The sequence below is a fragment of the Lampris incognitus genome, chromosome 6 (assembly GCF_029633865.1).
Source record: "Lampris incognitus isolate fLamInc1 chromosome 6, fLamInc1.hap2, whole genome shotgun sequence".
Classification (NCBI taxonomy): Eukaryota; Metazoa; Chordata; class Actinopteri; order Lampriformes; family Lampridae; genus Lampris; species Lampris incognitus.
Window position 1 is genome coordinate 51,963,262 of NC_079216.1, and position 15,295 is coordinate 51,978,556.

Genomic DNA, 15,295 nt, shown 5'->3' on the forward strand with positions numbered 1-15,295 from the left:
GCACCGGCGATCCCCGTGTTGGTAGGTAATTGAATAGATCGCCATGCCACCTGGACACCCCACCACATGTTGTTTGACTGTATAGATCACAATCGCACTGAGGCAATGGATTGATTTAATCCACCCACAAAACACTATGTCAGTGACCCACTTGCCACAATTGACAACAACAAAATACACCCAATTAATGCATTTTAGTATGTTCATTGCTCTGATGTGTTTATGTATACATATATTAATGAATGTGCGACTCTGTGACTATATGGGAACAGTGTATTCTTACAGGGACTAATGCCATATCCAGGCTGTCCTCCAGTCATGTGCCAAATGCTTGCTGGGCTAGACTCCAGCCTCCCGTGACTCAGAATTGGCATAAGAAGGAATAGTGTGTGTATGAGTGTGAGTATTAATGCGTATATGCCAACCTGCGATGTGCCATGTCTGTTTCTCCAGCTGTGTTATTTTTCCCTGGCTCCCAGCTGTGACGGCGGAACGGCGAGAGGGATCGAATGGAAGCACGCAGGATGGCAGATGACACTGGATTTTCAGTCAGCTGGTCTTTCCTCTCCTCCTCTTCCCCTCCGCCCATCCCAACTTCTTCACCTTCCCCTCCTAATAATCAAAATAAAACATCACGATATACTAAACTTAACAAGTTGAATGAAGTTGGACGGACATTAACAGATAGCTACAAATTCAAGATTCATATTCTGACACCAACGCTGTTTAGAATACAAAGGTGTTTTTCTGATACAGCATATTTCATCCTGATTATTCTCATGTCATACAACTAAAAGCAAGTCATTTGGCTTTACATTTACTCATGCCTTTGCTACCAAAGACTTGGTTTTTGTTCAGTGTTTTATATAGCCTCTTTTTCCAATTCAAAGACATAGGAAAGATTTGGCAATGCTACAAAGGTGACTACTTACAGCCAACATACTGAAACATACAGCCAACATAAAAATATATCAGACAATTATTTCTTCTAAATATATTTAGCAGCGGTGGGCGAAGAAATTCGAAAGGCTAAGAGAGTAAATGACAAGCAGAGGAAGACACATTGCTCACAGCCAAAAGATGGATATTTGTGTTTTCCTCTAAAAGGCAAACATGCACACAACCATTGTGCAGAAATTGTGCTTTTTCACTTAAACTGCCTGAATAATAATCACTTCAGTGGAGCTCAAAATGACACTCATCCACCACCGCTACCCGACCTTATAGAAAAACACATCCAAACGCGAAATGTACCTCCTTCCTCGGTTTCTGACTTCCAGGGATCTGCTGAGCTCCAAGGTGCTGCGGTGTCGCTGGCAGTTGCTGACCAGGCACCGCAGCTGGGAAGAGAGGAAGTGCTGAGGCGGCCCAGGCTGGAGGTATCATCTGTGGAGGACCAGGACACACACACCCCTCTTTCTCTCCTCTCACACCCAGGGACAGGCGCTTCAGGCTGGGGATAGATAACACATTCACCGGTCCAAAAATATGGATAACTGACATAGACACATTTTGGGGGATAAAAGGTACAATTTTTGTTTAAACCTGTTACCAATACAAAATTATATAACTAGTACTAACAAACATTCTGGAAGTCCACAAAGAACCTCGAGAGAAAGGGCCCTTTGTCAAGCATGGAGGAAACACACACACACACATACACACACACATACAATTCTGAAAAGTGTCTCCAAGTTTAAGAATTTCCCCTATTTGTTGTTCTTGTTCAAAAGAGAAATCTAGAGTCGGTCTGAGTGCCGTTTCAAAGGACTTTCCACCCTGCCAAGAAAGTTTTTTGGAGAAAAACACTAGCTTGAAGGCAAAAAAGTGGTCTAAATGACAGTTTAATCATCGGAGTGGCATGATTGGAAAAAGCCCTTTCTTAGAAGAACTGAGTCATACACAGCTCACTTTTGACGGTCCATATTCCAGAGTGACTTTCACTCTCTTTTCTCAGTCCTCACTTAATTCTCTCTCTTATCGCTCGCTTCACCCCCTCTGCCTCTTGTCCCTCTCTTTCTGTCAGAATCCCATCATCTCCTGTGACCAAATTTCCATGGAGCTGTGTACAACAGTGACTGCCAGCCAACTGGTTTTCCTCGTGTTTCTGTCTTGGGTCCAACAGGATGCAGAGGGGGCAGAGCTTCAGAGTGTGTTGCATAATACCATCTGGACCAGGGCCTCATTTAGCTAAAGGTTTTCCCATCAAATTTAATTTTAGAAAGTTGCGTAGGTAGGTGTCCACGTCAGTGTTGTTATTTCTAAGCTTGGGGTGAAAAAAGTTCCTAGGCCCATGCCAGCAGCCAACCTGACGTTATATTCACCTCAAATTGGTGTAATGTACACGACCATAGATTATGGGCTTATGGAATTTTTCCTCTTGCACACTGCACAATAAAAGCAATACAATTTTTTTTTTGCCACAGCCTTGATATGTGACCAGGCCCTTAGATGACGTTGTATAGCTAGTGATCAGAAACAAAGATGTGTGCCTGTACGTGGAATATGTGAATTTCTCTGCAAGTTTGCATGTTCTTTCACACTTTAGCATCTACACATATCCCTCCTGACCCTTGCAGCCTGCCTGCCCATCTCAAAAATGACCAAACTCTCTGGTGTGTGTGTGTGTGTGTGTGTGTGTGTGTGTGTGTGTGTGTGTGTGTGTGTGTGCGTGTTTCCATACCTTTTTGAAGACACTGTCATCCAGTTCAGCGCCAAGTGTCAGACTTTCTGCTTCACTGCCCGCTGTGTCTCTCTCTAGCACACACACCGACACACAATCTTCTTTATTCGCCTCGATCACTGGACGGAGATCTGCAGAGAGAAAAGGGAGAGAGAGAAACCAAAGTTTTAGGAAAGAAAAAGTCACTTAAGGGACTGCATGCTGGTAAAGCAACCCGTGTATATACAGTAATTTACCCTTTTAAAAGATGCAATGTGTAATATTTCAGCTTTCTTGAAGCATAATGTGACTAATAAGTATCAGCAGGAACCGCTGAATGGTACTGATTAGAAGAAAGTAAACAATTCTCCACCCTGCTTTCTGTATTCAGAACACGGGTTGTTTTTCTTTGACATCCCACCTCCCCTAAAGACTCGGCTTACATTTGGAAACTATGCAGTGACCACAACTAATGAGATTTACCTGGGGCATTCAGATATGGCAGATGTCAGCAAATGTGTTGTGTGTTTCTACATCAATTTGTCAGCCCGGATTGCTTTCATTTGTTGTTTTTAGGAGGTAAAGATTCAATATCATAGAAGAAAAGAGTCACATAAAATTGCTCATAGCACTTTTAAATAGCTGCAACAGTTTGGTGAGCAGGAATGATCTTCTTTTCTTTTTTTAAATCACTGTCCAATTTCATATCTATACAACTATAGACAAAGAATGACTATGAGCTAGATCTACTAACATTTTTGCACTATTGCAAACCCTCTTCCAGCATTAAAAAGCAGCTGCCGAGATTTACTATAAGGAAGCAATGGGCATTTTGTGCCAATTAGAGGGAGGAGTAGGTGGACAAAACTTTTTTTATGCATGAGCAAAATATGGGGAGGAGATAATGGATATAAAACACAACTGCGACTTATCAAGGCTGTCAGTAAATAAAGTGTTGGTGATTGTGCATGTTATTTAACGCATGTGAAAAGCATGTTTTGTCTCGTTGTGCCTCTGACATAGCTGCAACTGATGTAACTCGAAAAAGGCACTGTAGGATATGCAGAGAGAAAGGAGTTTTGTTTTTTAGCAGTATTTTTAAGTTTATTTACAATGTCAGATGAAAACACTGTGAACATATCACCTGCCAAGGCACATTATGCTTGATTTTCTGGAGGAAAACAAAGCTCTGAACCACAAACCAGAAGTCATGTAACCCCAGTGACAACTGAACTCCAAGCCACCACTTCCTTTGTTTGGCTCGGATTTCTTTCAGCAAATGGTGACATCTCACCTTCGATATCAATATTGCAGTTTCCCATTTTTAACACTATAAAAGAAAAATCAAAATCAAACTAGAGGAGTGCACTCAGTAGAGTGCAGATGTCCGCCAGTCGTACGTATCTCCCCTTCTCCAGTGCTCGAACTTGACGACAAACCCTTTTTTCGCCTACCGGGAAAAGGGAAACACACGCAGACAGAGAAACCAGTGTTTTCCTTACTATTGTATTATAAGACTTTTGCGCAGTGTCCAATTTGATTGAACGGGAAATACAGAGAAAAAAAATCGTTGTTAATACGTAGCGCTCAAGCAAAATAAATAAATAAATAAAATCTACCTAATAAAAACGTTTTGGCTGTCAGTCTGTGGATGTGCAGCCTCCTTAGCAGATCCTGGCAAAAAAGTGACATGAAATTTCATGTCATATCATGTCTGACATGAAACGACAGATCAGGCTATCATGATTTCAACCTTATTAAAAGACTTCAAATGTGTTTAACCATCGCAGTTTTCACGATATAAAATGAATCAGGGTGAATGGCTGCACTGCTGGTTGACTTTCATTGGTGAAACAATGATAAGAAAACATAGCTCAGCCATGGGATATGTTTTATTGTAGCTGCTGAGATGATTTCCAGAAGTGATTGTAATTAATCCCACTCTTGAAATTGTATTTTAATAGCGGAGTTCTAACATTGTAATCTATGGCATGTCCACATGGTGACGAGGTGAATAAAGCAAATTATTTTTGGTTCATCCAGTGTTCCTCCCGTTCTCCTGTGCTGAGATCAGCGGTGAATGATTTGCCGGCTTGCGAAATACGATCCAATGCCTGTTTACTTTCAAGACTCATGCCCAAATACAAAAATGTTTTGGTTTTGACACTACTGCCGCCCGATCTGACTCAACATGTGAGTTGTGCATGTGCACGGTTGAGTCGGGGTGTGCAGCGATGGAAAGCCGCATTGGTCGAACGAGCTAGAGAGTGAATGAAGAGAGGGAGTGGCGATAGCGGGAACAAATGTTTTTTGAAGGTTTTTAATCCCCGCAACCACGAGGCGTTCTTCATCATACAGTCATAACTGTGCACAAAATTTTTTTAGGCTGATACGTCCGGTAGTACACACACACACACACACACACACACACACACACACACACACACACACACACGTGCACAAGCGACCACACACATAATCCCCTCCAGGCCTGTCGGAGATTAAAAAAAAAACAAGCCCAAAATCCCAAATCTTAAATTCATTTAAGGAACAAGTAATGAGATTTTGACAAATTGTATCTAATGTTCTAATTCATTCATTCATCCATTATCCAAACCGCTTATCCTTACTCAGAGTCGCAGGGATGCTGGCGCCTACCACAGCAGTCATTGGGCGGCAGACAGGGAGACACCCTGGACAGGCTGCCAGGCCATCACAGTCTAATGTTCTAATTTTCCATCATTATCTGGAAATAAGAGCAATGAACTGTTGCGTGTTTTAGGGACCATTATCAACCACAGTCACAAGTCCTTTATGCACTAGTGCAAAGAGTGCAGAATTATATACGGTTCCCAAATGACCATGATGCTCTCAATGCAAAACAGGGGTTTCGTAATATAGTGGAGTTCTCAAATGTACTTGGAGCAATTGAAGGGACACATGGGCAAAAGGTGTTAATGATTAACAAAGCTGTGCCTGTGTTAATCATCCTGCAAATGCTTAGTAGATACCCTACTAAATCAGCCACCCCGATCAGCCCTAATTGGTAGTAAACTTGCGCTAATTTGTGCTTTTCTTAGACGTGGCCCTAAATGTCTCTACGTATGTCCCATTTTGAGGATGGTAAATTACAAACGCAACATAGGATTCTTAAAGAAGTATTTTTAAAGCTATGCTAAAAGCACTCACACCAACACACAGGGCAGAGGAACAGGGTAGCAACCACAGCAAAAAGCGTTGCAGTGCTGGTTGCAATCCACCAAGGCAGGAAACTGACCTCATATCACCCAGACCACAGAAATAGTCTGGAGGAAGTGAGAGAGAGACAGAGGGAGAGAGAGTTCATGCTTATATATGTTTGTGTGTGGAGTTCTCTGTACCTTTCTTTTGGTGTGTTTTTGTCTGTATGTGTCAGCTGTTATGTTGGCAAGGAGATTATTAGATCAATGTAACAATGTATATTATTAATGTTTATTAATATATATTATATTATTATAATATAATAATAATGATAATAATAATAATAATAATAATAATACAATATAATTAATATATTATATATATTCTGTGTATATGTATTCGGTGTCTGTGATGGGCTGGTGGCCTGTCCAGGGTGTCTTCCCACCTGCCGCCGAATGACTGCTGGGATAGGCTCCAGCATCCCCGCGACCTGAATTCGGATTAGCAGCTTGGATAATGGATGGATGGATGGATGTACCGATGTTAAAGTGACATAATTCACATTGTGATAATTTGCACAGCAAAGATCAAGCTCAAGCTGACTAAAAAAAAAAAATGCACTGAATAATACAAGTCCAGATAAGTAAATCATCTCTGTCCTGAAGAAAAACTGGGGGAAAAAAAGGGTTTATTTACTGTTCAGAATGGGTCGGGTGGTTCTGGTGAGATATAATTTACATTTTTGTAAAGATAATTTCAATGGACAAATCCAGACTATGGAAGTAAAACAACTTCAATGCAATCAAAAAGAAGATGAAGTAAGACAAGACATGGCCCAAACAAATAGAAAATATGGTATAAACCAAGACCAAAGTGGGGGTTTAAAACCTTAACGCCTAACTGTTTGTTACCTCCTGGTTATTCGTTAAACAGATTTTAACCTAATTTTAGACTGAATCACTGATTGTATGGATGCTTCATTTGCATTCCTGGAGTGAACCAAGTTACCTGAAACCAAGCCATTCTCAAATAGTACATACTATGTGTTTAAGCCTATTGAGGTGCCAGACATGGAAGGTCTTCTATGTGGAACAATGCAATGCCAGAAAATTGAGATAACCACAAGAAATTATATGTCTATTTTGTATACTTGGACACAATATGGGTGAATTTAGTTCACTTTCCAGCAAACAATGTTTAAATTGAGTATACAAAAAGGTAGTACTATATAACCATAACTAAATCGTGATGATTGGTTTCTCCCTAAGCGATGCTGTTGTATGTAAACACAGCTGTAATTCACAGATGACCTGGAGCTGGACACACTCAAATCAGTGGCGATGACAGTGGACTTCAGGAGGAGTCCCCTAACACCGCCCCCCTTTGCCATACTCAACAGCATGGTGTCTGCTGTGAAAACCTACAGATTTCTGGGTCCCACAATCTCCCAGGACCTAAGGTGGGCAACCAACATAGACACAATCATCAAAAAGGCCCAGCAGAGAATGTACTTTCTCCACCAGCTCAAGAAGTTCAACCTGCCTCAGGAACTGTTGATTCAGTTCTCCCCTGCAATAATCCAGTCTGTCTTCTGCACATCCATCACTGTCCAGTTTGGTTCGGCCACCAAACAGGACAGGGACAGACTACAGTGGACAGTTAAGTCTGCAGAGAAAATCATTGGTGCCAACCTGCCCTCCATTCAGGACTTATACACCTCCAGACTCAGGAAACGGGTAGGCAACATCACTGCAGACCCATCACACCCTGGTCACAACCTGTTCCAACTCCTCCCCTCTGGTAGGCGCTACAGAGCACTGTACCCCAAAACAACCAGATGTAAAAACAGTTTCTTTCTGTGGGCTGTCATTTAAATGAATGCTTAACACTGTCAATAAATCCAGCCATTTTGTCTATACTGTACTGTACATTGTATGTATACTGGTACGCTCTGTCATGTTAAGTACACTGAGAGAGCCATGAAACTGGAGTCAAATGCCATGTATGTGCAAACCTACATTTCCAATAAACATGATTCTGATTCTGATGACGGCAGTAAACGCAATATCTGAATGGGAGCCTACTTTCTGTAAAGGACCTAAACACAGCTGGATTATACAACATGCATGACATCTTTTGGCTTTGGTTTTCAGCGAGGGACACAGGAAGCACAAGGGTGAAGTATATGGTCTGTCAGGGTGATGATATGGTTTGGCCTGATCTGATTTCATTTCATGCTCATGGTACTGACGTCACAGAGAGTTTTAATAGCGTATCTGTTAGATTGTGTTAGACTGTGTTCGGTACAGAGTTGAGGCCTTCCATCTTCAGTCCATCCAGATATTCTCAATAATGGAGTTACTGCAGATTCATCTGTGGGGCATGTATTTAATCATATCAGACTCTGGGAGGACACAAGCACAGACAGATGCAGAAACAAACACACGTCTACGGACATATTTCTAACATAATCAACAACAGGGAGGTGTCTGTTCAATGACCTCAGGCGCACCATCAACTTAATCTAATTCCAATCTGTAGGTTGATCTCTCGAATGACTTTCCTGACAAGAATTTCACATGTGCCAGCATACACATCTATCTAGTTTCCTGTATGAAGTGGCTATCCAGGGTCAAAAATCAGGGTCAAAAAATGTCTCTGCACAAAACTCCCGTTACAGCTTTAATTTGCATCATGATACAGGAATCAAAACTTGAATTAGCACCTTTTTGTAAACCATAGTGCTGTATAAGACAAGTGTGCAACCACAAAAGGTTTAGGGTGACAAAAAAAGAAGGTAATTTACATAAAGGTCTCTTTTTTAATTCTCACCCAACACCCTCTGTGGTAGCACACCTGTTTTAAAGCACCAATATGTATTAAAATTTTGAAACTATTTTTGCATACTTGAATCTGTGTGGATTTTCCCTGTTCAATATCAATGTACGTGTATTTTTCCCCATACATCATGATTTCGCTTATGCAACCGATAAGAAAAACAAATGTAAAAAAAAAAATTATTCAATAAGAGCGCAAAGTATTTTCTGTATTTTCTTGAATGTGCACTTTTAGTAGGACGTGCTGCATTGCTATTACACTGACCTGTTTAAAAACGTTTTAAGCCGGCAGGATTAAAATCTAATGTCTGTTTCTAAAATCAGTGAAGACGGCCATTTATCATATATATCGCATATTTTCACAGTCAAGGTGGATAAGAGAGATTCAAAACATCCCAAACAGTGTAATGTGCTGAGAAATTACCCATGCCTTTTTCAGCATGTTCGATCAGTTTTTAGTTGTTTTACATGAGGGACAGCTCTCATTGAGCATCTTAGCACATTTGGGATGAGACGGTACAGGGCCTTCCTCATCCTCTGTGTTAATGCCTGAGGAGACTTGGTCGTACCCGTGCATGTTGTCACCGCTGTGCTGGTCAGAGCTGGAGGACGGTATTCAGGGCACGGCTGGAGAGGGCAGAAGGTCTCTTTCTCCCGCTGGATCTAATGACAGCAGAAAGAGCAAAAAGAGAATACATTAATTATTCAAAATAATCAAGTTTTCTAACATTTTTTTCTTTCTATTGGAGGCAGTGTTAAGTGTGTTATTACCACATCCTCTTGTAAGCGAGGTAAAAAAATTTGAATGCTGCAGGATGCAAAGAAAGATACTGCATGGCTTGTTTATTTGTGATCTTAGCGTGAGCATGTCCCCAAGCTACCAAGGCTCTTTAACTAGCGAATACAGATATGCTTGTGGACGCCTGGACACACACATACAGCTCACAAGTAAATCATTGTTACACCCATGCAGCTACAGACAGGAGTCCAGTGTTAATGTCAAAGAAATGTAGGAGGGGGCCTCTCTAGGGGGCAGTTGTAACACAAACGTGCGCACGCACACGCATGCACGCACGCACATGCACGCACACACACACACGCACACACGCACGCACGCACGCACACATCCCTTTTTATCTCTAAGGCACAAAGAATTGACAGTGGGATGTGGTAAAGATTTGTGGAGGACTTGTTTTTTTATACACAAAGGCACACTGTAAAAAGTAGATATTTTTTTAACTAGTCTTCTGAACATGTGAAAACAATTTAACATTTCTAATACACTCTCATTTCTCCAAACTGGATACAGTTATGTACATCTTGACGAGAACTGTCCCACCTGCACAGTTAACTGAAAATGTACTTGGTGGTATTGCTCATTAAAGCCAACGTCTACGTAACCTGTTTCAGTCTAGGAGTGCCCTTTGGTTTGAGAAAGGAATGCCCCACTGCCAAACAGCTGTTAACTAATACCCCCCCCCCAGAAGCAGAAACTTTTCTCACAGAGTGATACAGACGCTCAAAAACACAGAGCAGGAGAGATGAGGCAAGAACAGAGATCATGAAAATACTCTGATCCTCTGATCTTGTCATTCCCTTCTGAGAAAACTGAGGTTCTCTGGTGTGGTACAACTGAGGGTGGTGTACTGTATACACACACACACACACATCTACAGAGGGTATACATATACAGAGAGTGTGCAGTGCAGATTAAATCAAGTCTTCAGAAGAATGCTGGGAAAAGGCATTGTTTGCAAGGTCGTTTGGAAAGCGACAAAATGCAGCCGTAACAGAGGAGACAAATCGCCTCATTTCAGCTGTTTATCGTGGGAGAGGACTCAGAATCTGGTTGCACTGCAGTGTAAGATGTCATGTTTCCTTCTCACATCCACATATCAAAACCCCTGCTGGTCCATGCTGTGTGACTTCTTCTGTAGGCTGAGCCATCAGAATGAGCTCATATTTAGTTGTCTGATCATTAATCACCAAAGCCAATGACCCCTTTGTTCTCTTGTCTCAATAGATCTATTGTGCTGCTCCTATTATGCAGTCTCCATTATTAACATCCTGCACTAAACTGTCTTCTCTACAGAGAGCTGATTTTCCTACATGCATATGAGAAACAATGAGTCCTTATCTATCAATCTGTTCCTACACTGCCTGTATATTTCTGAGGCCAGTGCAGTCATAATTTTTAATCTACTAATATAATCCCTGAATACATATACGTATAAGACATTTTAGTCATGCTACGAGGTTCCTATGCAACGACACAAGAACTCATCTACTTTGACCTAAGCAGGCTCTCAGAAGTTTAAGAAAGAGTTAAAACTCATCATTTGCAAAATAATTATAGGCACTATGATAAACCAATCAGTACTTAACAACTACTTCAACCAACACCACACAGAAGACAACAGAGAGTAGGTTTTATGCAGTGCTTGACAATGCTAGAGTTGTTGATAGATACAGCAAAGGCTAAGGAATATGGTATCTAAAGTGTTGTCAGCTAAACCTACAATACAGATTACTTTCCTGAGCGATCACTTACCCCTGGTGGCAATTTGCTGAGGTACAAAGCACCAGTGTTAATTTTATAGCGTTTGACAGACATAGTAACAGTAACTAAGGAAGGTCAGGTTGCAGACATTTTTGCAAACAGTGAACCGTTTGCTTTAGTGATTTTTAATGCTTCTCTCCGTGCTAGGACTACAATGTGGAATGTACAAAGGGCCAACAGAAAACTGCATTTTACACAAGCTATAATAATCATCATATTGATAATATTCTACAACAGCATTTAAAGAAAAAGAATGCTTCCCTTTCAGTTGATTCACTCAGTACAACAGATATAGTATGGGATATCCCGACCCTTCATGGCCTGACTGAAGACACCTCTATTCACGCCTTTATGGCAGATGATCTGTGGTGACGTATGTGAGGCACCACCTGCATAAAAAAAATCTGTCACCATGGTTATCCCTCAGTTCTTCACTCTCCACCTTGCTAAGAACATCTCCGCCGAGTCAGGAGAGCTAGCTATACCTAGTTAGCTCTGTTTCTTTGCTAGGCTACTGCCGGCTCAAAGTTAGCTTAATGGCCCCAGCTGGTGTCTTTATGCATGCTCAATAATCCAGGTAAGGAAATCACAGAAACTTGAATCAATTCATCTAGACACAACGTTTATTGACAGACACATTTATTCACTCATCTAAGTGACCTCTTCAGTCTCAACTGACTGCAGGTATCCCCACACTTATATAAACAATACAGTGGCATAACGACTGAAAACAACAATTAGTTTCATATGCAAACTGCTGTGACCATTAACTAGAGTTACAATGGCAATGTGTACTATTCACAGAGGATTGAGGAATGGTTACAATCACAGCATTGTAAGATGGTGACAGATGTACTCTGATCCCACCCCCCTCTAGATTCAGGGATGGTCGTTCCCTCTTCTTATAGATGGCCTCTTTGACTCCCTGTTCAAACTAGCATTCCTCCCTATCAAGGATGTGCACATCCTCATCCTTGACAGAGTGGCCACTGGCCTGTAGATGGGTGTAGATTGTGGAATCCTGGCCTGATGCCTTAGCTCTTCTGTGTTGTGCCATCCTCTTTGCCAGTGTCTGTTTGGTTTCCCCGATGTATAAGTCAGCCATCCTCCCAGCACTTAGCAGCATACACTCTCTTGCGCTGTTTGTGTCGAGGGGACCTGCTCCTTGGGCTGGACCAATTTCTGGCACAGTGTGTTTTGGGGTTTGAAAGCAACTGAGACACAGTGTTTGGAAAATATGCATCTCAACTATTCCAACACTTCCGCCACATACGGAATCACCACTGGTTTACGCTTAGACAGCTGTTGACATTCTCTGATAGGCTACAGCACTGTTTGGGTGTCTTCCTTGGCACTGACAAATGCCCAGTTAGGATAACCACACTTAACCAGGGCCTTTTTAATGTGGGATTTCTCCCCTTCCCCGGCCGGAGTGTAGGTGGGGACGTTGTCAGCTCAGTGGTACAGCATCCTGATGACTCATACCTTGGGCTCCAGTGGATAATGAGAATCCAACCTTAAGTAATGATCAGTATGGGCTCCTATTGGTGTTAGCCACTGGCTAATTTTGAGTGTGTTTTGTCCACGAGCTTGGTGTCTCGGAATGAGCAACAAGCCTAAACAGATAAGGAAGAAGTTTTCTGTTTGCGCCTTTCCTCAGGAGTGTGGGTTCTCTTTGTATGACAGGGACCACCACAAGGCATTTCCCATCTGTCCAGGGACTGTCAACGCCAGGAGAGCAAGGATTGAGTCGGAGTCCTGTGCGTTTTGTTGCCAGCTCCGGCATTCAACCCTGGAGAGGTGGGTCACATTTGTGGAGAAAGTGCTGGGAAAGAATACCATCGCATGGCATGATGCCCTCCAATCCAAGTCGAAGGACCCAGCTTCATCTGAGTCCAACGGTGAGGAGCTTTAGGTCAAAGTCCCCACTGGTAACTGGGCTGACCACATGGAGTATATGTTGAGGGGGATAGCCGAGTTTGAGCCGGATCCCCCCGGGAGCGCTAGCCAGCCATAGCTTGAGTTAGCCGCTTACCATGGTGATGATGACTTGCTGGAAATTGGCTTGGACATGCATGGTTTATCGAACGATGAACAGGAGGGTTTATCATCAGGTCAGTATGCCACCGCTAATGCACTGGTTGGCCAGGATGATACATCTGTCTTCTCACTGAACCACCATGCAGCTCAGAGACAGGAGGTGGAGTGGCCTTCTTCATCGGCTCAGAACCTGTCCTGGTTTGCAGGACCCCCCCCCCCCCCGAGACAACAATGGTGAAAAACTGCCCGCCTATGTTCCCGGACTTTGTCTCAGAGTTAACCTCGACATGGAACAAATCACTGTCCATCTGTGTCACGGTGTCTGGATATGGGCAGTATTTGGATCTGGATGGAGCTGAAAAGGTTGGTTTGGTCAATCTTCTGCCTATGGCACCATCCCTGGAAGCTTATCTGGCCTCGTCCTACAACCATGGTGTGGGTGGCCCCGCATTCCTCCCATCCAAGCATTGCAGGTTCTCCACATCTCAGCTGGAGAAAAAGTACCGGGGTAGGCAGGAACCACTCATGCCCTGAGCTCCATCACCATGCTTAAAACATATTAAGCCATGTGGCGCTTGGAACACAGATGCCCTCTGACAGTCCACTGACACCTCTTCCCAGTGAGGTCAGAATTGCCATGGATTACATTCTCCATGTGTCCTGCTGAGCAGCACTCTCCCTGGGCAGAGAGATGGCATCTATGACTGTGGCACAGAGACACCTGTGGCTGACTCTTTCCAACGTTCTGGATAGGGATAGGGCCATTTACTTGGATGAGCCAGTATTCTCTGAGGGTTTGTTTGGGCAGTCACTTGACACCATCCAGGGGAAGTTTGAGATGAGGAAGAAGCAGACAGAAGCTCTGCACAGCATCATCCCCAGATGTGATGTGAAACCCAATGAAACCACTAGTGCTCGCAAGGCAGTGATATGACATAACAGAAGATGACAGGAAATCTAAGGGACAGCATGTGACCAGAAGACGTGACTGAGGCTGTAAGTGTACAAAACATTAGTGACATCATCTTATTATTGTCTTGCTTCCCTTTTTGAGATCACAGTAGCCTTAATTTAGATTGTATGGGCCTCCAGGACCAATTTTACACTGAACTGTAAGTTAACTAAATGTAGACCTTCTGTTTCCCTGCAAAAAAATCATGCCAGCCTCCTATTTGTCCTCCACCTCTTTCATCAATGACCGATATTTAATCAATGGCTGGTCATGGACCATTACAGATACACACAGGGTATTATTGTACCTGAAAAAAACAGGCAAAGTTGTGGTTCTCAACACACTTAAACTAGCACATCAAAAAGTACTCCAGAATAAAAAGTAAAAAACACTCGATAGTTTATGCCGGCTGAAGTGGATTTACCCACTAAAAAATTGGGATTATGGGTTTTACCTGGTCCAACCTGCTCAGTCTATTTCAAGTAAGAAGAGGGCCTATTCCCTAATGCTTTGCACAATATAAATACTTAACCATAAATAAAATACTCAAAACATTTTGGAGGTTTAATTTGTCCAAAGGATTTCCTTTGTTAGTCTCCTTATCTCTAATACATTCTCTGCTATTCCTTTAATGTCTCCCCCTGTTAATTAGGCAGAGATGGTGAATAGCTGTCCTACCACAAAAGGTGAAATTGAAAAAGACAATGCTGATTTGTAGTGAAAACAGCCTGGCACATGAATTCAGAGAGGTACATAAAACTATACAACAGAATGCAGAATACATTATCCTTTAGATCATGAATCATTCAGTATGGGTTTCTGCCAATGGGTCAGTATCTCCCAATGCTACAAATGACAGAGCAGAGGCTCTTCTAATGTTATGAAAAGAAAGTCTGACGGTATGCTACTGAAACTTAGTGGAAAATGGACATTAGTTAGTGGACATTTATGAGTTTACTGTCATATTATGTCTGTGTTGTAGTTGGTGAAGGACAAATGCGGCAGTTAACCAAAGCTTTGCCACAAAGTCTCAATTCAGAAACTGATGTTCAGTAATAACAGTA

The 15,295-nt window shown here is 42.3% G+C and overlaps 1 protein-coding gene across 1 annotated transcript in view; it reads right to left on the reverse strand.

Moving 5' to 3' along the window:
- Nucleotides 1–15,295, reverse strand: part of LOC130114572 (A-kinase anchor protein 13-like) — a 170,177-nt gene that overhangs the window by 55,724 nt on the left and 99,158 nt on the right. The window contains exons 12-15 of the mRNA XM_056282434.1: nucleotides 9,249–9,342; nucleotides 2,684–2,814; nucleotides 1,255–1,453; nucleotides 426–612 (exon numbers count right to left, since the gene is read on the reverse strand). Coding sequence (XP_056138409.1) covers nucleotides 426–612; nucleotides 1,255–1,453; nucleotides 2,684–2,814; nucleotides 9,249–9,342 — 611 coding nt within the window. The remainder of the gene's footprint in view (nucleotides 1–425; nucleotides 613–1,254; nucleotides 1,454–2,683; nucleotides 2,815–9,248; nucleotides 9,343–15,295) is intronic.